Consider the following 26,751-nt stretch of genomic DNA (forward strand, 5'->3'; position numbering starts at 1 on the left):
TGTCTGTGAAGAGATCCTTGTGACTCAAATAGGCGCCATAATGTATTGTTTATAGCATCTTGAATAATGCTGAGTTCTGCTAAACTTTATACCCAATTCACACTGTTGCAAAAACACGGGTTATTGCTGGGTTGCCCCCACGTTACGGCTCGGTGTGGAAGTGTCCCCGAAAAATAAACCGTGTCTAGTGACCTGGGAAACCAACCTGGGTAGCGAGTAGGGTTGGTCCTGGGAAGGACCTGTATTGAGGGGCAGTGTGAACACCTGTTTACACCTTATGGAGAGCCGGCTCACTAGCACTTGAAGTGCGCCTGCGATGCACATACGCACTCACATGCCAGGGCTATTTTGGAGATTAAAATGAGGGCACTTACACATCTGGTACTATGGTTGGGCAGATCTGTGGTACTGTCTTAGCTGACAAACCAATAAGTATCCTGTAATTCTTCAAAAGTGAATAGCCAAATAATATATGTTGTATTTTGTGTGGTTATACAGATGTGTCCTCATGCACCTAGCGTCTATATGCCATATGTGTGAGACGCCCAATGCGACTGAGATGCTCTGAGAGGTATAGAGTGCCATATTTTTGTTTCATTTTTGCATCTTATTCACATTGCAAACGCAGCAAAACACTAACGTGACCTAGAGATGATTGGCTGCAACTTTAACCACACAGGATTTAGTAACAAACACGTACAAAGGGGTTCGCTACGTTTGACTGGTGGATGGGATGCCGGCAGTCACAATACGATGCCGGCATCTTGATCTTTGAAATCCGGACAGGGGAGAGGCAACTATGTTATCCACTCTCCCCTACCCCCTAACCTTAACCTTCCCATCCCGCAGCCTAACCCTAACCCCCCCCCCCCCCCCCCCCCCCTTAGTGGCTAACCATAACCTCCCCCTGGTGGTGCCTTAACCTATTTCCCCCTTCCCCACAGCCGAACCCTAACCCCCCCCCCTTAATGCCTAAACCTAACCTCCCCCCGGGGTTGACTAACCCTAACCCCTCCCCCCCCCTCCCTGCAGCCTAACCCTAACTCCCTAACTTCCCCTCGATGCAGCCTAACCTTAACTCCCCCTTAACTCCTCCTCCCCGCAGCCTAACCCTAACCCTAACTATGTTGCAGATGCAAAGAACATCGACTCCCAGAGTGCCTCCATGATGGCGCAGAATGGCCACAGGAGCTGCGATGCTGGTGCATTTTCTATATATATGAGATTGCAGTCACACACAAAGACATGCCCCGAAAACATTTTTTTGCAGACACCTCACGTTAACACCCCCAAATGGTCTCTTCTTGTCAATCGACTGATTCCTCACTGCGAGCAACATCGCAAAGGTACATTGGCACGTGCACACTGCGGCCATGACACATGCACAGTCTACCGATAATCACTCAGTTGCGACACCATCAACGTTGCGAATGCCTCTGAAACAGGCCCACAGGTGTACAAATGTCGCACATCAAATTAATCAGTGTACTCTAGCAAAGTAGTTTTGACTCTCCCAGTTGTTTTACATATGTGAATAGGACCCACACTGAGGGAAAAAGATGCAGCCAAGTCGCCAAGAACATGGTGCACCGAGAGTGGCTATTTTCCACGTATTGGACAACAGCGTATGAGGTCACATCTGTATCTGTAATGTTTCATCTGGGTTTTTTGGAGTGTATAAATTACAGGTGTCCTAGCCTAGCCTAACAATATATTTTATTACGGATTTATCTTTGGAAAATACAATAAGGAAAACCAGTCGCACAATAAAGGGATAATGGAGATGAGGGGAAAAGGGTTACACTGTATGGACAAGCCTGTGCAGCTTAGGGGGAACCATTGCATTAGGCTGATTTCTCTTTACACTTCCATAGGTTGCGGGCTGGCTGAAATCAGCACAAAGACGCATCCTGCTGGATGTTGTTTTGGCGGCAGCTCACAGGTACTTAAAAGTACTTAAAGTTAAAGTACTTAAAGTGCAGGTACTTAGAGTACTTAAAGTTCAAATAAATTCTTTGCATTAGATGTTAGGATGGGAAGACACTGAATAAGGAACGCATCTAGATGTAAATGTATTCATATTCCAACATCACATAAAAGATGTCTTATATTCATGCATCCTTTACTTACCTATGCCCATAACTTTTCCATATGAAATCATGTTGACAGGTAGACGAGGATCATCATACTTATCACATTTAATGAGCAGACGCACAATTTCACCAGGAATAAAGGCATCCTCGAATGACTGCTCTTGGTCTGGCTTTTGGGGATACTGGCAATACACCTCCACAGCACTGAGAGGATCACTTTTTAAAAACATCTCGGCCAGTTCAGTGTAAGCATCAGGAACCTACAGGAACAGGACTACAGGTGAGATATGCACACTAGCTAACAGGTAGAATGTATGAATGTTGGGAGGATAACGTGGTGTGTTTGACCCAGGAGTTCCACATCACTACTCTTTCCTGTTGGGGTACCATGCTCCTTTCACCACTTATCCCTCCGTCCACGGCTCTCTGCCCATTGCAGCCCACCCCCCTCTAGGGACATACCTACAGGCACCACCCCCACCCCAAAACATAGACTTTTACCTCCCCGGGGACACAGACTACTAACCTGGGCAGCTCTGCGGAGCTCACTGCTCTACTCTCCTCCCTGCTTCCCAGCTGCCTCCCAGGAAATATTTGTTTTGAATCTAAGATGAAGGATTTGAAACTACTTTATGTGCATCTTGGATTAAAAAAAAGAGGCTGCCTCTTCCCTGGTAGTCGGCCAAGATGTGGGGAGGACATGCTTTAGGTAGAGTATGAGGCTGCCTAAGGACACCACATGCACATGCTAACAGTATGCCTACAGCACAGCAATAACTGTCTCCGAAAATCATCTTCTCAAGCACTCGGCTGCTGTGAACATTCTGATGGAGTGTTTGGCCATCCCTATACTGCTGAGTCCATTGCATCTAGCAGGAGTCCAAATCCAAGAGACTAATGCACAACACACTTACTCAGGTCCCATCTGGCTGCACTCCATTACTCAGGTCCCATCTGGCTGCACTCCAATGCAAAAACTAATCTCTGCTGTGATAATTAAGATGGAGCTAAGTTTGCCGGTATAATATCTAGAGACACAATACAGGCACAATGGTAGCAAAGTGGTTGGAGAGACTGCATATTTTCCACATAGAAATGTCCACAGGGGCATGTTAATAAGTAAATAATGTATTTTGTGTTACATATTAGCCAATGATGCCCTTCAATACTTGTGGAGCCTGCACTACATATATGGGAGTCAATTCCTGCAAGAGCATTATGCAATGTAAGTCTTCTATAGATGCAATACTGGATGTACTGTACCTCTTTGGAGAGACAGCTCTCGTGGTTCCATGTAACCAGTGCTACAAATCCCAATACAATCTAACACATTTGCATGTGGTCACACGGCCTCCAATAGCAGCTGCAGCCATGTGACATCTATTGCTACACCCCTGTATTTCATAGCCCTGTGATTTGAGGGATGGATTAGTCTCTGGAACAGCCTAAAGCCTTAGGTACCTCTGGTGCCATCTTAATGACGTCTTGGTAAATCGCTGAAGCATCTGTTTCTGTCTTCTTGTTACGAGAGAGAGCACGTGCCAAACCCAGGCGAGGCAAGAAGGAGCTGCCATTAACAGGTACCAGCCCAGAAGCCGCTTCTACATAGGTGATGATAAAGATAAAAAATATGCTTAGAGTACATAAAAAATAAGAAGCTTTATTTTTATACTGTAGGTTACAATTTAGAGTTGCTCCTCCGTCCGTGCACACAGCTGGTATACCACAGCATCTGATGGGCCAGTGTTTTCCCATTCTGATAATGCATGTATATCACACTTGTGGTCTCTTGTGCTATAAGAGGCAGGAGAGGGACCTCACATGCAAGTACAGTAAGTCATGCATGCCCATTTGCCAAACATCTTATTTTGGGACATATGTATCTTTGAAAAACGTTCCTTACTGGTGTAAACTCTGCCCCCACACAAAACAGGTGCAGTTTTGGAATTGATGATTGCCAGATATTTACTCCAGGTGCTACCGTGCGCTAGATTTAAAGTTACATGTCTCATAAGTGAATATACATTCGCACAAACGGGCAACTCCTTCTTTGAGCTTTAAATACCTTATATATGAGAAACAAACTGAAGTCCTATGGCATGGCTACACACCCTTGTTCAGCAAGTACCTATCGTGCTAGCACCAGGGGGCATGGTCACAACATTGTGGGGGGAGTGGTCACCCCTAAATATATACAGTAAATTTAGCTGCTGCATGCATGATAATGTACCAGATTAATAACAGATTAATAACAGTAATGCACTGTAGAAAATACACCATAGTCCAGTATGGTTCCGGTATGAATGGTCGACCACTATTGGTCGACATTGGCATGGTCGGCATTAACAAATGGTCGACACATGAAAAGGTCGACATGATTTTTTTAAAACTTTTTTTGGTGTAGTTTTTTGCGTAAAGTGACTGGGAACCCCATTTAGTGCACCGCTTCGCTCGCCATGCTTCGGGCAAGATCGTAGTCCACGTGGAGCGTAAAGTATGGAAAAGTTCATGTCCACCTTTTCATGTGTCGACCTTTTCATGTGTCGACCATGTGTCCATGTCGACCATGTCAATGTCAACCAATAGTGGTCGACCTAATGACTGTCGACCATAACATGGTCGACCATCCAAACGGATACCGTCCAGTATAAGGTAACATATGTATAATGTATAATTCAAGTGCACAATCTGATTCTTAGAGCAGGAGGTGGGCACCCAGGCAGTGGGTGATTTCCCCTGTACCGCTGTGGGCCAGTCCAAGCCTGTGTAGATCTGATTTGCATGAAACTTTGAATGGACTCCATAGTCACCAGAACAGGAGACAACTGAATGCTCTTATCTACCTGGCACACAGTAGATGAAATTTCCCATATCTAATCTACTCTCATGAAATGATAACTTTTAAGGTATATTTTTTAGAATTACACAGTACTTTGGCATCGTAAGCTATGTATATTTCATGTAACCTATCATTTAAAAATTTGCAAATTTCAGATTTGTTTCTTCCCTGTTAGGATATTAGTTACCTTGTACTGGCCCGAGCTTGTCTTCCACAGTCGCAGGTCTTTCAGATGAAGATGACTGCTCGGCGGGTTTTATTGAAGAACTGACTTGAGGTTCAGGTATAGAAGTGGGGAATGTGGTGGTAACTTTACTCAGTACAGTTGAACTGTGCCCTCTAGTGGAACAAGAAATTATTGCATGAATTTACTGTAGATAGGTAAAAGATAAAGTATGGCACTTTAGATATTACCAATGGATAAAAGTAATATAAACAAAATTAGAAGTACTATATTGAAATTCTACATTTGATTTGGATGGATACTAATAACCTTGATCACTGTGCATTGCTTTTGTGAAGAAATAACTTGATGCATGCACAAAGTGTATTCCGAATTATCCTGTCACTGCAAGTCAGACAAGTTTATGTTTTCTTTGCCCACATTTTTGGTTTTTCTATTTTTCTTAATGCCTTTGCGTTGTACAATTTATGGGCATTTTAGTATGGTAAATTCAAAGACAATTAAACTGATATTAAAAAAAGAAATACAGTATTTTACTTCAAATAATAAACCCCCCCCCCCCAAAAAAAATGACACAAACAGCCATGGAAGTCACTTTGCATGCATCTGCGTGACATAGAGGGGGGGGCGTGGCGATGGCTAACTGTGCGTGCCATCAGTCAGGGGGGCCTGGCTTCGTGGCATGCCCCCATCTATTTGTATACTGTATAATTAGCACCTCAGTCAGTTTGATTTAACCATCTGTACCAAACCATGGATATACCTAAAACATACTCGCCGACATTTCTAATCTCTTCTCTCGGGAGATGCCCGGAGAGAAGAAGCAGGTGGGCGGGGCCGAGCTAATTGCGTCATTAGGCCCCACTCACCCACCGGGAAAAGTCTGCGACTGGTCTATATTTGCATACAGGCGGAGCTAAAATGACCCGATTAGCGTATAATCGCGTCATTAGGCTTCGCCCCACCACCGGGTCCGCGATTTTGCCATATTATTCTCCACTAGGAAGTGGTAAGAATGCGGGAGGGGTGCCCACCCTTCCAGGGCTTTGGGGGACTACCCGAGAAACCGGGTGTCTCCCACAGAAGCCTGGAGAGTAGGTAAGTATGACCTAAAACCCGGACCATTGAGGGTGCCTAGAGGACCGTATTTGAGAACCTCTGGTGTTGCGTAATAGACAAGTCATGTAATGTAATCTTGGTGGGATCATACAGCTTCTGCCAAGGCCAGGGTATAAGGGACAAAGGGGTTAATGGATCAAGCAGTCAACAGGGTGTAGAAGTGGACCAGTGGAGAAGTTGCCCATAGCTTCCAATCAGTTTTGAGATAGCATTTTTCAAGTACATTCTATAAAATGATAGGTAGATGCCGATTGTTATCTATGAACAACTTCTCCACTGGTCCACTTCTCCACTCTTTTCACCGCTTGATACATCATCCCCATATGTCAAGGTTTTCCGGACATACTTTTATAGGTGCAAACACACTTTGATCCAGTATTCTAAACGCAAAGTAAAATCTTGTTCCTAGATAAATCAGTAGGGAGAGGATGCTCTTGTGTCCAGGTCTGAGAAACATATTATTTTTGTGCCACAGCCAAAGTAATCAGTAACAGTTTTTACTGCCCTTGGCGAGTTTCGAATATAGATACCCATTTATTTGTTACCGGTGATCTGCTGCACTTATTACCAATAATACCCTGATTGGTGTTTTAGTAAATAATAAACTGGTTCGTTGCATCTCCTTGTTTTTGGTTTATTTACTAACAGCATTATTACACCCACTTTATTTATTTTTAGTAACTTTTATCCACAGCTATTAGCACCACCACACTATGGCACTGCATGTGGAACCTAATTAAGGTGCCAGGTGCCCTAGGCTAATACTCTTGTAATGCCTCCTGTAATGCTGCTAAACACAGAGCACAGCGCATATGAATGCTCAGGAAATTGTCCTTCGCATTCCAACTCATTTGTGAGATCTTGAGTAATGATGGTTATATTTTCCCTATTACTTTGTATGGGGATTTACACAGGCAGAAATCTGGGAGAACCGCACATTCAGCTGTTCTTGTCCCAAACACTTAGGGGGTCATTCAGATCTGATCGTAGATGCGCTAAATTTACTGTACTTTGACATGGGTATCCGGACTCCAGGTCGACAACAAAAAGGTCGACACACCATAGGTCGACGCCAATTGGTCGACACACCTTAGGTCGGCATGGACAAAAGGTCGACATGGACAAAAGGTCGACAGGAACAAGGTCGACATGGAAAAAGGTCGACATGGGTTTTTCACAATTTTTTTTCTTTTTTGGAACCTTTTCATACTCAACGATCCACGTGGACTACGATTGGAACGGTAATCTGTGCCGAGCGAAGCGGTAGCGGAGCGAAGGCACCATGCCCGAAGCATGGCGAGCGAAGCGAGCCATGCGAGGGGACGCAGTGCACTAATTGGGGTTCCCGGTCACTCTACGAAGAAAACGACACCAAAAAAACATAAAAAACTCATTTCGACCTTTTCCCATGTCGACCTTGTTCCTGTCGACCTTTTGTCCATGTCGACCTAAGGTGCGTCGACAAATTGACATCGACCTAAGGTGCGTCGACCTTTTTGTTGTCGACCTGGAGTCCCAGACCCTTTGACATGTGTGGGACGCCCAGAACAAGGCTAGTCCACCCCGCATGTCAGTCTCTACCCCCCCCCCCCCCACAAAGTAATTCATACTGCGATCGCTGCCGCTGCAATCTGCACTATACCCTTAGTAATAACTGAGGCCAATAAAATATCATTTAACAGCTTAAATGATGATGATAAATTGTTTTCTGGAATAGTTTAATAGATGGCATATATTATACACGGTGGTTATCGACAACAGCTCCATAGCCAGAATGTAAAAATAGGATTTTAATACCTACCGGTACATCCTTTTCTCTTAGTCCGTAGAGGATGCTGGGGACACATTAAGAACCATGGGGTATAGACGGGATCCGCAGGAGACATGGGCACTTTAAGACTTTTAAAGGGTGTGAACTGGCTCCTCCCTCTATGCCGCTCCTCCAGACTCCAGTTTAAGGAACTGTGCCCAGGGAGACGGACATTTCGAGGAAAGGATTTATTGTCAAACTACGGTGAGCATCTTACCAGCTCACACCTCTCCAGCATGCCGGAGAACGTGGCATTCAATAGAACACAAGCCAACGGCATGAACAATTGCAGCAACATGCTGACCAGAACCGTACACAACATATGTGTACCACAATTTATAACTGCAGATACAGTACGCACTGGAACGGGCGCCCAGCGTCCTCTTCGGACTAAGAGAAAAGGATTTACCGGTAGATATTAAATTCCTAATTTCTCATACGTCCTAGAGGATGCTGGGAACACAGTAAGAACCATAGGGTTATACCAAAGCTCTAGAACGGGCGCAGAGCCGGCCATATGCATAGGCAAACCAGGCAATTGCCTAGGGCATTTGATATGCCTAGGGGCATCAGCAGCTTCTGCTGATTAAAATGATATGTGGCATGCCTATATTCTGTGTGTAACATTTCATATGCAGATACGCCAACAGTCTCACACAGTATATAGGCATGCTGCATATCATTTTGATCAGCCCAACATTAGCATTGAGGCAAGATTTATGAGGACACATCTGTATCCAAGCAGAGGCAGAGGTCACAGTGTTAGTGGAATTGTGAGTGCTATGTGCATGTGAGTGGGTTGGTTGTGCAGTAGTTTTCGGAATATTTGTAAGGAGCATTATGTGTGTAATGTAAAAATGCATTAATAATGTGCAACATATGTGTAAGGGGCACTATGTGTGTCATTATGTGTATAAGGGCATTAATAATGTGCAGTATTTGTGTAACAGGGACATTGTGTAAAAGGACATTAATAAAGGTTGTCATAATGCGTAAGGTGCATTATGTTTATAAGGACATTAATAATGTGTCTCATATGTGTAAGGGGCATTACTCTGTGGCATTATGTGTATAAGGTGCTCTACTATGTGTCGTGTATAGAAAGGGCACTACTGTGTAATCTAATGTGAATAAAGAGCAATAAAGTGTGGTGTAATGTGAATAAGGAGTAATTCAGTGTGATGTAATGTGAATAAGGGGCTCTACTGTGAGGAGTAACGTTTATAAGGTAAAGTGATACTACTGCGGGATGTAATATGAATTATGGACACTATCGCATGATCAAATGTGAATAAAGTTGCAGTACTGTGTGGCGTAATTGGAATTGGGGTTACTATTGTGTGGCCATGCCCCTTTCCAGCAAAAACACACCCTTTTTTGGGCTGTGTGCCAAATGTGTGAACTGTTCCTATTTAAAATATAGGGGGTACAAACACCAAAATAAGGACTGCTATGGGTGAGGGGTGATCGTACTGGAAAAGAGGTGCAAGGTTAGAGGCGGAACCAGCGGTGGTGCTAGGGGGCACCAGCCAAAATCTTGCCTAGGGCATCATATTGGTTAGGGCCGGCTCTGAACGGGCGGGAGAGTGCGGACAATTCTGCAGCACCGAATAACCAAACTTGAAGTCAACGTCGGCCAAGGCATCAAACTTGTAAAACTTAGCCAAAGTGTTTGCTAAATAGCTGCTCGGCAAAGTTGCAATGCAGAGACCCGCCAGGCATCTGCCCCGGACGAGCCCACCCTTCTAGTAGAATGGGCCTTCACCTATTTCGGTAACGGCAATCCTGCCGTGGAATGAGCATGCTGAATCATACCACAGATCCAGCGCGCAACGGTCTGCTTGGAAGCAGGACACCCAATCTTGTTGGGAGCAAACAGGACAAACAGAGCCTGTTTTCCCAAATGCAGCCGTTCTGGCGATATAAATTTTCAAAACTCTGACCACATGCAGAGACTTTGACTTAGCAAAGGCGTCAGTAGCCACAGGCACCACAATAGGTTGGTACATGTGGAAGGAAGAAACCACCTTCGGTAGAAATTGTTGACGAGTTCCCAACTCTGCTTTATCTTCATGGATGATTAAATAAGGGCTCTTGTGAGACAAGGCCGCTAACTCAGACACCCGCCTTGCGGATGCCAAAGCCAACATGATGACCACTTTCCAAGTGAGGAATTCCAACTCCACCTTACGTAAAGGTTCAAACCAATGTGATTGAAGTAACTGCAACACCACATTAAGATCCCATGGTGCCACTGGGGGCATAATGGAGGTTGGATGTGCAACACACCCTTCACGAAAGTCTGAACTTCTGGAAGGGAGGCCGATTGATTCTGAAAGAAAATCGATAAGGCTGAAATCTGTACCTTAATTGAACCCAATTTTAGGCCCGCATCCACACCTGCTTGTAGAAAATGGAGAAAACGTCCTAGCTGAAACTCTGCCATAGGAGCCTTCTTGGATTCACACCAAGAAACATATTTTCTCCAACTAATGGTAATGCTTAGACGTTACCCCTTTTATAGCCCGAATAAGTGTGGGAACGACTTCACTGGGAATACCCTTTTGGGCTAGGATTTGGCGTTCAACCGCCACGTCGCAAACGTAGCCGCGGCAAGTCCTAATACATGCATGGCCCCTGCCGCAACAGGTCCTTGCGTAAAGGAAGAGGCCAGGGATCTCCTATGAGTAATTCCTGAGATCTGGATACCAAGCTCTCCTTGGCCAGTCTGGGACAATGAGGATCGCTTGAATCTCTGTACTTTTTATGATCCCAGAACTTTTGGAATGAGAGAAAACGGAGGGAATATATATACCGACTGAAAACACCCATGGTATCACTAGTGCATTCACTGTTATTGCTTGAGGGTCCCTTGACCTGGAACTCTGAAGCCTCTTGTTGAGACGAGATGCCATCATGTCTACTTGAGGAAACCCCAACGACATGTCACCTCTTCGAAGACTACTTGGAGGAGACCCCCCTCTCCTGTATGGAGATCGTGTCTGCTGAGGAAGTCTGCTTCCCAGTTGTCCACTCTTGGAATGAATATTGCTGACAGAGCGCTGTTATGCTTTTCCGCCCAGCGGAAAATCCTTGTGGCTTCTGCCATTGCTGCTCTGCTTTTTGTTCCGCCCTGACGGTTTATGTACGCTACTGCTGTTACATTGACCGACTGGATCAGTACGGGTAGATCCTGAAGAAGATGTTCCGCTTGCAGAAAACCGTTGTGAATGGCCCTTAACTCCAGAACGTTTATGTGGAGACAAGATTCCTGACTTGACCATCTTCCTTGGACATTTTCCGCCTGTGTGACTGCTCCCCTGCCTCGGAGGCTTGCATTCGTGGTTACTAGGATCCAGTCATGGATCCTGAACCTGCACCCCTCTAGGAGGTGAGAGCTGTGCAGCCACCACAGGAGTGAGATTCTGGTCTTGGAAGACAGGATTATCCTCCGGTGTATGTGTAGGTGGGATCCGGACCACTTGTCCAACAGGTCCCACTGGAACACTCTGGCAAGGAACCTGCCAAACTGAATGGCCTCGTAGGCCGCAACCATCTTTCCCAGCAACCGAATGCATTGATGGATTGACACTCTTGCTGGTCTCAGAATTCGTTTGACCAGACTCTGGATCTCCAGTGCCTTTTCCACTGGAAGAAAAACTCTCTGTAGTTCTATGTCCAGTATCATTCCCAAAAACGACAACCGAGTCGTTGGGACCAACCGTGATTTTGGCAAGTTCAGGAGCCAACCATGGTGTTGAAGAACTGTCAGGGAGAGTGCAATGTTTGCACCAACTGGTCCCTGGATCTCGCCGTTATCAGGAGTTCGTCCAAGTATGGGATTATTGTGACTCCTTGCTAGCAAAGGAGACCCATCATTTCCGCCATCACCCTGGTGAAAATCCTTGGAACCATGGACAGACCAAACGGCAACGTCTGAAATTGGTAATGACAATCCTGAATTGCAAACCTCAGGTAAGCTTAATGCGGAGGAAAATGGTAACATGTAAGTAGGCATCCTTTATGTCTACCGAAACCAAGAAAAAACTCCTTTTTTCAGACTGGAGATCAGTGCCCTGAGAGATTCCATCTTGGATTTGAATTTCTTTAAGTAGAAATTGAGGGATTTCAGATTTAGGATTGGTCTGACCGAGCCGTCTGGCTTCGGGACTACGAAGAGGCTTGAATAAAAGCCTTCTCCCTGTTGTGACAGGGGAAACCAGGACAATGACCTGATACTGACACAACTTTTGTAATGCGTCGCATACTACCTCCTTGTCCTCCGTAGAATTGGTAAGGCCGATTCGAAAAATCGGTGAGGGGGAACGTCTTGAAACTCCAGTTTGTACCCTTGGGACACTATTTGCAAAACCCACGGGTCCAGGTCCGAACGCATCCAGTACTGACTGAAGAGTTTTAGACATGGCCCCACCGGTGTGGGCTCCCGCAAGAGAGCCCCAGCGTCATGCGGTGGATTTGGCAGAAGCAGAGGATGGTTTCTGCTCTTGTGATCTTGAAGAGGCTGCGGACCTCTTCCCTCTTCTCCTTCCTCTACCTGCAAAGAAAGGGAAATCTGCATCTATTGGGTCGAAATGACTGCATCCGATAACGATGCGTCATCATCCTTTGTGAGGGAACATGGGGGGTAATTCCAAGTTGATCGCAGCAGTATTTTTTTTAGCAGTTGGGCAAAACCATGTGCACTGCAGGGGAGGCAGATATAACATTTGCAGAGAGAGTTAGATTTGGGTGGGTTATTTTATTTCTGTGCAGGGTAAATACTGGCTGCTTTATTTTTACACTGCAAATTAGATTGCAGATTGAACACACCACACCCAAATCTAACTCTCTCTGCACATGTTATATCTGCCTCCCCTGCAGTGCACATGGGCCCTCATTCCGAGTTGTTCGCTCGCTAGCTGCTTTTAGCAGCATTACACACGCTAAGCCGCCGCCCTCTGGGAGTGTATCTTAGCAGAATTGCGAACGAAAGATTCGCAAAATTGCGAATAGAAATTTTTTAGCAGTTTCTGAGTAGCTCGACACTTACTCTGCCACTGCGATCAGTTCAGTCAGTTTCGTTCCTGGTTTGACATCACAAACACACCCAGCGTTCGCCCAGGCACTCCCCCGTTTCTCCAGCCACTCCCGCGTTTTTCCCAGAAACGGCAGCGTTTTTTCACACACACCCAAAAACGGCCAGTTTCCGCCCAGAAACACCCACTTCCTGTCAATCACACTCCGATCACCAGAACGAAGAAAAATCCTCGTAATGCCGTGAGTAAAATACCTAACTGTTGAGTAAAATAACTAAGCGCATGCGCTCTGCGAACATTGCGCATGCGCAGTAAGCGACTAATCGCAATATAGAAAAAATCGGCAACGAGCGAACAACTCGGAATGAGGGCCATGGTTTTGCCCAACTGCTAAAAAAAATCCTGCTGCGATCAACTTGGAATTACCCCCATAGGGCAAGAAGGTAGACTTACCTGCGGCAGCTGCCAAAATCAAATTAACTAGGCCGTCACCAAACCAGGCTTCACCTTCATAGGGAAGAAACTCCATTTCTTCTTGGAGACAGCATCAGCATTCCATTGGTGAATCCACAACGCCCTTCTAGCCGAGACCGCCATGGAATTGGCCCGTGAACCCAAGAGTCCTATATCCCTTGCAGTCTCACGTAAGTATGCTGCAGTGTCCTTGATATGACACAACGTAAGGAGTATCCCATCTCTCCCCAGGGTATCTATATCGGATGACAAGGTATCCGACTATTTTTGAATTCTACTACTCACCCATGCGCATGTAATGGCAGGTCTAAATAACGTACGCGTGGTCACATAACTAGAATATAACGTAGCTTCCTGCATACGATCCGCTGGATTTGTGACATGGCCCCGTGCAGAACAGGAGGTAACTCCCACTTTATTCTGTTTGCGACGGGAAAGGAATAAACAATCGGAATCCTCTTGGGGATTTGAAACCATCTTGTCAGGGCTGATCCAGACTTTCTCAAACAGAGCGTTCAGCACATGAGATGGAGGAACGTTACCTCAGCTTTCATTATAAATATGTATATATATATATATATACATCCAAGAAAGAAGGCACTCTGGAGACATCAATAGTAGCAAAAGTAACAAAAAGTGTATTCAGGTCAGGTCGAGTACTTTCGGGGTCAGCACCCCGTCCTCAGGACCACACCACAACAGTACAATCACAAGACATAGATGAACACTTACCCCCTTATACCCCACAGCCTGCAGTAATCTTCACCCCGCGTCGCCATTCCGCTCCCCAGGGCCGCCAGCCGGAGACGCATCTACTGACGCATTTCCGGGAGTGGCTCTGCCGTTACCATAGGAACGTCTTTTTGCGTTCCAATAAGCCGGACATGATGCGTTCCACCCATTGTACTTCAATGCACTCACGTACAGCCGCCCTGTGGGTACAACAGAGGACACAGGTTATAGTGAATACAACAGGTACACATACAAAACCATTACCACTAATACCAAAGCAAAATACATACATATACAAAAAATATTATGCAGTATGAAAATCACCTTGTCGTTATGGATAAATGTTCATATCCCTAAACCCATGCAAGAAGAACAATACGTACACAGCTAAATTAATTCAATCAGAGATTTAGGGAACAATTTTACCCACAAAGAATAAATAAGAATTTACTTACCGATAATTCTATTTCTCGGAGTCCGTAGTGGATGCTGGGGTTCCTGAAAGGACCATGGGGAATAGCGGCTCCGCAGGAGACAGGGCACAAAAAAGTAAAGCTTTTACCAGATCAGGTGGTGTGCACTGGCTCCTCCCCCTATGACCCTCCTCCAGACTCCAGTTAGGTACTGTGCCCGGACGAGCGTACACAATAAGGGAGGCAATTTGAATCCCGGGTAAGACTCATACCAGCCACACCAATCACACCGTACAACTTGTGATCTAAACCCAGTTAACAGTATGATAACAGAAAGAGCCTCTTAAAGATGGCTCCTTAACAATATAACCCGAATTTGTTAACAATAACTATGTACAGTATTGCAGATAATCCGCACTTGGGATGGGCGCCCAGCATCCACTACGGACTCCGAGAAATAGAATTATCGGTAAGTAAATTCTTATTTTCTCTATCGTCCTAAGTGGATGCTGGGGTTCCTGAAAGGACCATGGGGATTATACCAAAGCTCCCAAACGGGCGGGAGAGTGCGGATGACTCTGCAGCACCGAATGAGAGAATTCCAAGTCCTCTTTTGCCAGGGTATCAAATTTGTAGAATTTTACAAACGTGTTTTCCCCCGACCACGTAGCTGCTCGACAGAATTGTAATGCCGAGACCCCTCGGGCAGCCGCCCAAGATGAGCCCACCTTCCTTGTGGAATGGGCCTTAACAGATTTAGGCTGTGGCAGGCCTGCCACAGAATGAGCAAGTTGAATTGTGTTACAAATCCAACGAGCAATCGTCTGCTTAGAAGCAGGGGCACCCAACTTGTTGGGTGCATATAGTATCAACAGCGAGTCAGATTTTCTGACTTCAGCCGTCCTTGAAATGTATATTTTTAAGGCTCTGACAACGTCCAACAACTTGGAGTCCTCCAAGTCGCCAGTGGCCGCAGGCACCACAATAGGTTGGTTCAGGTGAAACGCTGATACCACCTTAGGGAGAAAATGCGGACGAGTCCTCAGTTCTGCCCTATCCGAATGGAAGATTAGATAAGGGCTTTTATAAGATAAAGCCGCCAATTTAGATACTCTCCTGGCGGAAGCCAGGGCCAGTAACATAGTCACTTTCCATGTGAGATATTTAAAATCCACCTTTTTCAATGGTTCAAACCAATGGGATTTGAGGAAATCTAAAACTACATTTAGATCCCACGGTGCCACCGGAGGCACCACAGGAGGCTGTATATGCAGTACTCCTTTAACAAAAGTCTGTACCTCAGGAACTGAGGCCAATTCTTTTTGGAAGAATATTGACAGGGCCGAAATTTGAACCTTAATAGATCTCAATTTGAGACCCATAGACAATCCTGATTGTAGGAAATGTAGGAAACGACCCAGTTGAAATTCCTCCGTCGGAACACTCCGATCCTCGCACCACGCGACATATTTTCGCCAAATGCGGTGATAATGTTTCGCGGTGACTTCCTTCCTTGCCTTAATCAAGGTAGGAATGACTTCTTCTGGAATGCCTTTCCCTTTTAGGATCTGGCGTTCAACCGCCATGCCGTCAAACGCAGCCGCGGTAAGTCTTGAAAGAGACAGGGACCCTGTTGTAGCAGGTCCCTTCTCAGAAGTAGAGGGCACGGGTCGTCCGTGACCAACTCTTGAAGTTCCGGGTACCAAGTCCTTCTTGGCCAATCCGGAGCCACTAGTATTGTTCTTACTCCTCCTCACCGTATAATCTTCAATACCTTTGGTATGAGAGGCAGAGGAGGAAACACATATACTGATTTGTACACCCAAGGTGTTACCAGTGCGTCCACAGCTATTGCCTGTGGATCTCTTGACCTGGCGCAATACTTGTCCAGTTTCTTGTTGAGGCGAGACGCCATCATGTCTACCATTGGTCTTTCCCAACAGTTTATTAGCATGTGGAAGACTTCTGGATGAAGACCCCCCTCTCCCGGGTGAATATCGTGTCTGCTGAGGAAGTCTGCTTCCCAGTTGTCCACGCCCGGGAAGAACACTGCTGACAGTGCTATTACGTGATTCTCCGCCCAGCGAAGAATCTTGGCAGCTTCTGCCATTGCACTCCTGCTTCTTGTGCCGCCCTGTCTGTTTACATGGGCGACCGCCGTGATGTTGTCCGACTGAATCAACACCGGTTTTCCTTGCAGGAGTGGTTCCGCCTGGCTTAGAGCATTTTAGATTGCTCTTAGTACCAGAATGTTTATGTGAAGAGACTTTTCCAGGTTCGTCCATACCCCCTGGAAGTTTCTTCCTTGTGTGACTGCTCCCCAACCTCTCAGGCTGGCGTCCGAGGTCACCAGGATCAAATCCTGTATGCCGAATCTGCGGCCCTCCAATAGATGAGCCTTTTGCAACCACCACAGAAGATATACCCTTGTCCTTGGCGACAGGGTTATTCGCAGGTGCATCTGAGGATGCGACCCTGACCATTTGTCCAACAGATCCCTTTGGAAAATTCTTGCATGGAATCTGCCGAATGGAATTGCTTCGTAAAAAGCCACCATTTTTCCCAGGACTCTTGTGCATTGATGTACAGACACCTTTCCTGGTTTTAGGAGGTTCCTGACAGGTCGGATAACTCCTTGGCTTTTTCCTCGGGAAGAAAAACCTTTTTCTGAACCGTGTCCAGAATCATCCCTAGGAACAGCAGACGTATCGTCGGAAAACAGCTGCGATTCTTGGAATATTTAGAATCCAGTCGTGCCGTCGAAGAACTACTTTAGATAGTGCTCTTCCGACCTCCAACTGTTCTCTGGAACTTGCCCTTTTTAGGTCGTGCAAGTAAGGGATAATTTAGATGCCTTTTTTCTTTGAAGAAACATCTTTTCGGCCATTACCTTGGTAAAAAGGCCCGGGGTGCCGTGGATAATTCAAACGGCATCGTCTGAAACTGATATTGACAGTTCTGTACCACGAACCAGAGGTACCCTTGATGAGAAGGACAAAATTTGGACATGGAGGTATATAGTCCCCTTTTTTCCGGTTCGCTATCACTGCTCTGAGTGACTTTATCTCGATTTGAACCTTTTATGTAAGTGTTCAAAACATTTTAGATTTAGACTATGTGTCACCAAGCCGTCTGGCTTCAGTACCACAATATAGTGTGGAAAAATAATACCCTTTTCCTTGTCGTAGGAGGGGTACTTTGATTATCACCTGCTGGATATACAGCTTGTGAATTGTTTCCAATGCTGCCTCCCTGTCGGAGGGAGCCGTTGGTAAAGCAGACTTCAGGAACCTGCGAGGAGAAGATGTCTCGACTCTCCAATCTTTACCCCTGGGATAATACTCGTACGATCTAGGGGTCAACTTGCGAGTGATCCCACTGCGCCCTGAGACTCTTGAGACTACCCCCCCACCTTGAGTCCGCTTGCACGGCCCCAGCGTCATGCTGAGGACTTGGCAGACGCGGTGGAGGGCTTCTTTTCCTGGGAAAGGGCTGCCTGCTGCAGTCTACTTCCCTTACCTCTATGTCTGGGCAGATATGACTGGCCTTTTGCCTGCATGCCCTCATGGGAAAGGAAAGATTGAGGCTGAAAAGACGGTGTCTTTTTTAGCTGAGATGTAACTTGGGGTAAAAAAGGTTGGATTTCCCAGCTGTTGCTGTGGTCCCCAGGTCCGATGGACCGACCCCCAAATAACTCCTTCCCTTTATACAGCAATACTTCCATCTGCCGTATGGGATCTGTATCACCTGACCACTGTCGTGTCCCTGACATCTTCTGGGAGATATGGACAACGCACTTATCTTGATGCCAGAGAGCAAATATCCCTCTGTGCATCTCACATACATATATATAGAATGCATCCTATTAAATGCTCTACATGAATAAAATATTTTCAGTCAGGGAATCCGACCAAGCCAACCCAGCACTGCATCTCCAGGCTGATGGCGATCGCTGGTCGCAGTATAACCACCGTATGTGTGTATATACTTTTTAGGATATTTTTCCAGCTTCCTATCAGCTGGCTCCTTGAGGGCGGCCGTATCTGGAGACGGTAACGCCACTTGATAAGCGTGTGAGCGCCTTATCACCCTAAGGGGTGTTTCCCAACGTACCCTAATTTCTGGCGGGAAAGGGTATAACGCCAATATTTGCTATCGGGGTAACCCTACGCATCATCACACACTTTATTTTATTTTATCTGATTCAGGAAAAACTACAGGTAGTTTTTTCCACTCCCACATAATACCCTTTCTTGTGGTACTTGTAGTATCAGAAACACGTAACACCTCCTTCATTGCCCTTAACGTGTGGCCCTAATGAGAAATACGTTTGTTTATTCACCGTCGACACTGTATTCAGTGTCCGTGTCTGTGTCTGTGTCGACCGACTGAGGTAAATGGGCGTTTTTAAAACCCCTGACGGTGTTTCTGAGACGCCTGGACCGGTCCTAATAGATTGTCGGCCGTCTCATGTCGTCAACCGACCTTGCAGCGTGTTGACATTCTCACGTAATTCTCTAAATAAGCCATCCATTCCGGTGTCGACTCCCTAGAGAGTGACATCACCATTACAGGCAATTTCTCCGCCTCCTCACCAACATCGTCCTCATACATGTCGACACACACGTGCCGACACACAGCACACACACCGGGAATGCTCTGACAGAGGACAGGACCCACTAGCCCTTTGGGGAGACAGAGGGAGAGTCTGCCAGCACACACCAAAAACGCTATAATTATATAGGGACAACCTTATATAAGTGTTTCTCCCTTATAGCATCTTTTATATATATACAATATCGCCAAAATCAGTGCCCCCCCTCTCTGTTTTAACCCTGTTTCTGTAGTGCAGTGCAGGGGAGAGCCTGGGAGCCTTCTCTCCAGCTTTTCTGTGAGAGAAAATGGCGCTGTGTGCTGAGGAGATAGGCCCCGCCCCTTTTACGGCGGGCTCGTCTCCCGCTATTTTTGAAGTTAGGCAGGGGTTAAATATCTCCATATAGCCTCTGTGGGCTATATGTGAGGTATTTTTTGCCTCTAATAAGGTTTTTATTTGCCTCTCAGAGCGCCCCCCCCAGCGCTCTGCACCCTCAGTGACTGTTGTGTGAAGTGTGCTGAGAGGAAAATGGCGCACAGCTGCAGTGCTGTGCGCTACCTTTATGAAGACTCAGGAGTCTTCAGCCGCCGATTTTGGACCTCTTCTCTCTTCAGCGTCTGCAAGGGGGCCGGCGGCGCGGCTCCGGTGACCATCCAGGCTGTACCTGTGATCGTCCCTCTGGAGCTAGTGTCCAGTAGCCAAGCAGCAAATCCACTCTGCACGCAGGTGAGTTCACTACTTCTCCCCTAAGTCCCTCGTTGCAGTGATCCTGTTGCCAGCAGGACTCACTGTAAAGTAAAAAACCTAAGCTAAACTTTCTCTAAGCAGCTCTTTAGGAGAGCCACCTAGATTGCACCCTTCTCGTTCGGGCACAAAATCTAACTGGAGTCTGGAGGAGGGTCATAGGGGGAGGAGCCAGTGCACACCACCTGATCTGGTAAAAGCTTTACTTTTTTGTGCCCTGTCTCCTGCGGAGCCGCTATTCCCCATGGTCCTTTCAGGAACCCCAGCATCCACTTAGGACGATAGAGAAAAGGTTTTACACAAAAGAGTTCCAATTGATTTTGTCATTCAGGCCCCCAGGTTTTGTAGTTCCCAACCTCAGGATCCAACGGGATTCTTTGATTAGCAGTGTCTTTGCTCTATTACCACCCCGTAGGGACTCCGGAACATGGTCGATAATAAAATATCGTATAGATTCCAGCGGGTGATTATACTCCTTAAAGTGTCTAGGGACAGGTTGATCGATAACTTTACCACTGAGGGAAAGTCTAATGGCCGACCTATGAGCATTCATTCTTTCCTTAAATTTACGTGTGGTCTGCCCAACGTAGAACAAGCCACACGGACAGACCACAACGTAAACAACATGACTGGTGTTACAAGTAAGCACGTATCTAATATCATACACCTTAGCTGTATGGGGATGATTAAATTGTTTACACTGAATGATAAATTTACATGTAGTGCAGTCACTACATGAATAGCAACCAGCTGGTTTGGTGTAGGTATTCGGTGCTTTGGGGATATTCAATCCTGAAATATCCGTACGTACTAAACGGTCTCTTAAATTACTGCCACGCCGAAAGGCGGCAATTGGTCTCTTGTTGTTAAAGATGGGGAGATCTTTATCTGAACGTATTATTGGCCAGAGAGCTTTACTGGCTCTCTTAACAATGGGGCTGACTACCGTAAAGTCACTACTCCATGGTAGTAAGTTATCCTGATTGCGGTTCTTAGGTTCTAACAACTCAGCTCTAGACATGTTAAGAACCTTGGTTTTTAGTACTTCTAGCAGTTTGCGATCATACCCCCTGTGTACAAATTTAGATATCACTTTATCAACTTCACAAGGTACTTTATCTCTATTACTGGAGATGCGAGCAACACGCATCATTTGGGATAATGGTAATCCCTGCTTCAAGGCAACTGGATGGTGACTGGTTGCTACCAGCAATGTATTTCTATCAGTAGGTTTATTAAAAACTTCCGTTTCAAATTTATGATCTACAATACTGACATGAACATCTAGAAAATGTATATCAGAATGACTATAGGTATATGTGAACTTAATAGGAGTCTGCAGATTATTGATCTCACCCATCATATCGAGGAACGATTGTACCCCCCCAGTCCAGAGTAAGAAGACATCATCAATGTACCTTTTAAACAAACTAATATGCCTACTACGTACAGGATCGGAGAAAAAAATCCTAGATTCAAAATCAAACATGTATATATTAGCATAAGAGGGGGCGACAGAAGAACCCATCGCACACCCTCTCAATTGCAAATAATACTTGCTGTCAAACAGAAAATAATTACGACATAAAGTAAGCTCAAGTAGGTGCAAAAACAGCTCATGGTCAATTAACTCTGAAGGTACATTAGCCTCAATGAAGTGCTTCATCGCCCTAATACCCCCATCATGGGGGATGCTAGTGTAAAGGCTGCTGATATCCAAGCAGCACATTAATGTCCCAGGAGGGAGTTCTGGATAATCTTTCAGAATGTTTAAAAAGGAAGTAGTGTCCTTTAAAAAGGAATCCTGATTTAGAAAACAGGGTTGCAAAATACAGTCCAAGAACTGTGACACTGGAGAGTATAATGAGTCTCTGGCCGAGATTATTGGCCGTCCTGGAGGTTTTTCACAATTTTTGTGTAATTTTGGAATCGTGTACAGTACTGGAATTTTGGGGTACTGTACACTTAATGCCTCCTGAATTTTCTTTGAAATCTTGTGCTCTGTATACGCCTTTGTAAGAATATTGAAAAGTTCCTTCTGGTAGGTGCTAGTTGGATCACAGGGTAACCTCTTATATACCTCATTATCGAAAAGCTGGGATTGGATCTCAGATCGGTAATCACTAATATTTTGAATAACTATGGCCCCGCCTTTATCTGCGGGCCTAATGGTAATATCCTCATAGGATTGCAGGGATTTCAATGCCAAATGTTCGGCTTTAGATAAATTAAGGTGAGGTTTCGCAGGTGCATTAGCAAATTTGGTTACTGCTTCATCCATCAATCTGCAGAACGTCTTGATTGATGGATTGTTGGAAATTGGATCATAGTTAGATCGAGATCTTTTCTGTAAAAAAGGTCTAAAAGCAGAATCCTCACTGGAGGGCGTCCTGCTGGCAAAAAATTCTTTTAATCTTAATTTCCGGGCAAATCTATGAAGGTCACATTTCCAATTGAATTCATTATGGAAATTTGTTGGTACGAAACTTAAACCACGGTTTAGAACTTGCAGTTCCTCTTTAGTAAGGGTCCGATCAGAAAGATTAAATATTAAGTTGTCTTCTTTTTCTCCTGCACTTTTCTGACCCCTCTGGTTCTGCCTGCCCCGGCGGGTGGGAGTTCGTCTAACACTCGCATGGGCTTATTCTTTCCAGGATCTAAAGGGACAGATCCGGTCTTGCTTCCATCATCTGATTCGGATACCGCAAAATCACTATCCGTGCTGGATCTTCCCGCCCCTGCCTGGGAAGGTTGTTGCTTCTTCCTTTGCCATGGTCGCCGTCTATTAGCACCCATCGGTCTCTCCTGTCCACCTGTAAGCCATTTATATACTCGATTTTCATCGTAGTCAGAGTCCACTGCGAACCTCTTACTCCTTTTGAACTTGAGCAATTCTCTACGATATTGATCACATTGTGTCTGCAATCGTTCCAACCATTTACCGTCACTATCATCTTCTAAAGTTTTAAGATGGTCTTTCTCATAAGCAACAATTTTCTGACGGGTTGTAAGTAGTTCCCTGTTCGCCTCCTCCACCACCAGGATCATTAAATCAAAAGCACACTTATTTAATATGGCCACCCATTTGCGTACAAATTCGGGATTATTTCGGCCAATAGTCGGCACGTTTCTCACTCTAAATCCACGTGGGATTTTATGATCCCTATAATAGTCTGACAAAGAAATACTGTGTAATAGAAAGTCTATTTCGCGTCTCTTCATCCTGAGCAATTGATGATAAACATCCTCAGGATTGTGTGCAATATCCAACACAGGTACAGCTTCTTTAGACAAGATGCGATTAATTTCATCAGTACTGTAACTGAAAGTCTCCCCCAACGGTGTCACCAATACACCATGTCCCACACTCTGTTCCACAGACAGCGAGCACGGTATACTTGACTCCATGGGGATGCAATTCTGTCAGTAATGTTCAGTAACTGAAGTAGAGGGTAATCAATCACAGTTCAAGTAGAAGCAAAAAGCAACATGGATGCAGGTGCCTTGCAACTTATGCTGAAAACAGCACAACGATACACAACCATATACTGCCGGCACTCCACTATATGGACAGCTTGCTCCGGTGCCACATCAGGTAAAATGCACATCCAAGAAAGAAGGCACTCTGGAGACATCAATAGTAGCAAAAGTAACAAAAAGTGTATTCAGGTCAGGTCGAGTACTTTCGGGGTCAGCACCCCGTCCTCAGGACCACACCACAACAGTACAATCACAAGACATAGATGAACACTTACCCCCTTATACCCCACAGCCTGCAGTAATCTCCACCCCGCGTCGCCATTCCGCTCCCCAGGGCCGCCAGCCGGAGACGCATCTACTGACGCATTTCCGGGAGTCGCTCTGCCGTTACCATAGGAACGTCTTTTTGCGTTCCAATAAGCCGGACATGATGCGTTCCACCCATTGTACTTCAATGCACTCACGTACAGCCGCCCTGTGGGTACAACAGAGGACACAGGTTATAGTGAATACAACAGGTACACATACCAAACCATTACCACTTATACTAATACCAAAGCAAAATACATACATATACAAAAAATATTATGCAGTATGAAAATCACCTTGTCGTTATGGATAAATGTTCATATCCCTAAACCCATGCAAGAAGAACAATACGTACACAGCTAAATTAATTCAATCAGAGATTTAGGGAACAATTTTACCTACAAAGAATAAAGGTGTTACACAAAAGAGTTCCAATTGATTTTGTCATTCAGGCCCCCAGGTTTTGTAGTTCCCAACCTCAGGATCCAACGGGATTCTTTGATTAGCAGTGTCTTTGCTCTATTACCACCCCGTAGGGACTCCGGAACATGGTCGATAATAAAATATCGTATAGATTCCAGCGGGTGATTATACTCCTTAAAGTGTCTAGGGACAGGTTGATCGATAACTTTACCACTGAGGGAAAGTCTAATGGCCGACCTATGAGCATTCATTCTTTCCTTAAATTTACGTGTGGTCTGCCCAACGTAGAACAAGCCACATGGACAGACCACAACGTAAACAACATGACTGGTGTTACAAGTAAGCACGTATCTAATATCATAATATCAACTATTTAATCATCCCCATACAGCTAAGGTGTATGATATTAGATACGTGCTTACTTGTAACACCAGTCATGTTGTTTACGTTGTGGTCTGTCCGTGTGGCTTGTTCTACGTTGGGCAGACCACACGTAAATTTAAGGAAAGAATGAATGCTCATAGGTCGGCCATTAGACTTTCCCTCAGTGGTAAAGTTATCGATCAACCTGTCCCTAGACACTTTAAGGAGTATAATCACCCGCTGGAATCTATACGATATTTTATTATCGACCATGTTCCGGAGTCCCTACGGGGTGGTAATAGAGCAAAGACACTGCTAATCAAAGAATCCCGTTGGATCCTGAGGTTGGGAACTACAAAACCTGGGGGCCTGAATGACAAAATCAATTGGAACTCTTTTGTGTAACACCTTTATTCTTTGTAGGTAAAATTGTTCCCTAAATCTCTGATTGAATTAATTTAGCTGTGTACGTATTGTTCTTCTTGCATGGGTTTAGGGATATGAACATTTATCCATAACGACAAGGTCATTTTCATACTGCATAATGTTTTATATTTTTTGTATATGTATGTATTTTGCTTTGGTATTAGTATAAGTGGTAATGGTTTGGTATGTGTACCTGTTGTATTCACTATAACCTGTGTCCTCTGTTGTACCCACAGGGCGGCTGTACGTGAGTGCATTGAAGTACAATGGGTGGAACGCATCATGTCCGGCTTATTGGAACGCAAAAAGACGTTCCTATGGTAACGGCAGAGCGACTCCCGGAAATGCGTCAGTAGATGCGTCTCCGGCTGGCGGCCCTGGGGAGCGGAATGGCGACGCGGGGTGGAGATTACTGCAGGCTGTGGGGTATAAGGGGGTAAGTGTTCATCTATGTCTTGTGATTGTACTGTTGTGGTGTGGTCCTGAGGACGGGGTGCTGACCCCGAAAGTACTCGACCTGACCTGAATACACTTTTTGTTACTTTTGCTACTATTGATGTCTCCAGAGTGCCTTCTTTCTTGGATGTGCATTTTACCTGATGTGGCACCGGAGCAAGCTGTCCATATAGTGGAGTGCCGGCAGTATATGGTTGTGTATCGTTGTGCTGTTTTCAGCATAAGTTGCAAGGCACCTGCATCCATGTTGCTTTTTGCTTCTACTTGAACTGTGATTGATTAAGCTCTACTTCAGTTACTGAACATTACTGACAGAATTGCATCCCCATGGAGTCAAGTATACCGTGCTCGCTGTCTGTGGAACAGAGTGTGGGACATGGTGTATTGGTGACACCGTTGGGGGAGACTTTCAGTTACAGTACTGATGAAATTAATCGCATCTTGTCTAAAGAAGCTGTACCTGTGTTGGATATTGCACACAATCCTGAGGATGTTTATCATCAATTGCTCAGGATGAAGAGACGCGAAATAGACTTTCTATTACACAGTATTTCTTTGTCAGACTATTATAGGGATCATAAAATCCCACGTGGATTTAGAGTGAGAAACGTCCCGACTTTTGGCCGAAATAATCCCGAATTTGTACGCAAATGGGTGGCCATATTAAATAAGTGTGCTTTTGATTTAATGATCCTGGTGGTGGAGGAGGCGAACAGGGAACTACTTACAACCCGTCAGAAAATTGTTGCTTATGAGAAAGACCATCTTAAAACTTTAGAAGATGATAGTGACGGTAAATGGTTGGAACGATTGCAGACACAATGTGATCAATATCGTAGAGAATTGCTCAAGTTCAAAAGGAGTAAGAGGTTCGCAGTGGACTCTGACTACGATGAAAATCGAGTATATAAATGGCTTACAGGTGGACAGGAGAGGCCGATGGGTGCTAATAGACGGCGACCATGGCAAAGGAAGAAGCAACAACCTTCCCAGGCAGGGGCGGGAAGATCCAGCACGGATAGTGATTTTGCGGTATCCGAATCAGATGATGGAAGCAAGACCGGATCTGTCCCTTTAGATCCTGGAAAGAAAAAGCCCATGCGAGTGTTAGACGAACTCCCACCCGCCGGGGCAGGCAGAACCAGAGGGGTCAGAAAAGTGCAGGAGAAAAAGAAGACAACTTAATATTTAATCTTTCTGATCGGACCCTTACTAAAGAGGAACTGCAAGTTCTAAACCGTGGTTTAAGTTTCGTA

At 45.3% G+C, this 26,751-nt stretch overlaps 1 protein-coding gene across 3 annotated transcripts in view; it reads right to left on the reverse strand.

Annotated features, from left to right (window-relative positions):
- The window catches only part of LOC134910412 (uncharacterized), a 286,525-nt gene that overhangs the window by 13,483 nt on the left and 246,291 nt on the right, over positions 1–26,751 (reverse strand). For all 3 annotated transcript variants that reach the window (XM_063918405.1, XM_063918404.1, XM_063918406.1), the window contains 3 exons: positions 5,120–5,271; positions 3,555–3,694; positions 2,131–2,353 (listed from right to left, as the gene is read on the reverse strand). In XM_063918405.1, coding sequence (XP_063774475.1) covers positions 2,131–2,353; positions 3,555–3,694; positions 5,120–5,271 — 515 coding nt within the window. The remainder of the gene's footprint in view (positions 1–2,130; positions 2,354–3,554; positions 3,695–5,119; positions 5,272–26,751) is intronic.

Source organism: Pseudophryne corroboree, chromosome 4 (assembly GCF_028390025.1).
Source record: "Pseudophryne corroboree isolate aPseCor3 chromosome 4, aPseCor3.hap2, whole genome shotgun sequence".
NCBI classification, from domain to species: Eukaryota; Metazoa; Chordata; class Amphibia; order Anura; family Myobatrachidae; genus Pseudophryne; species Pseudophryne corroboree.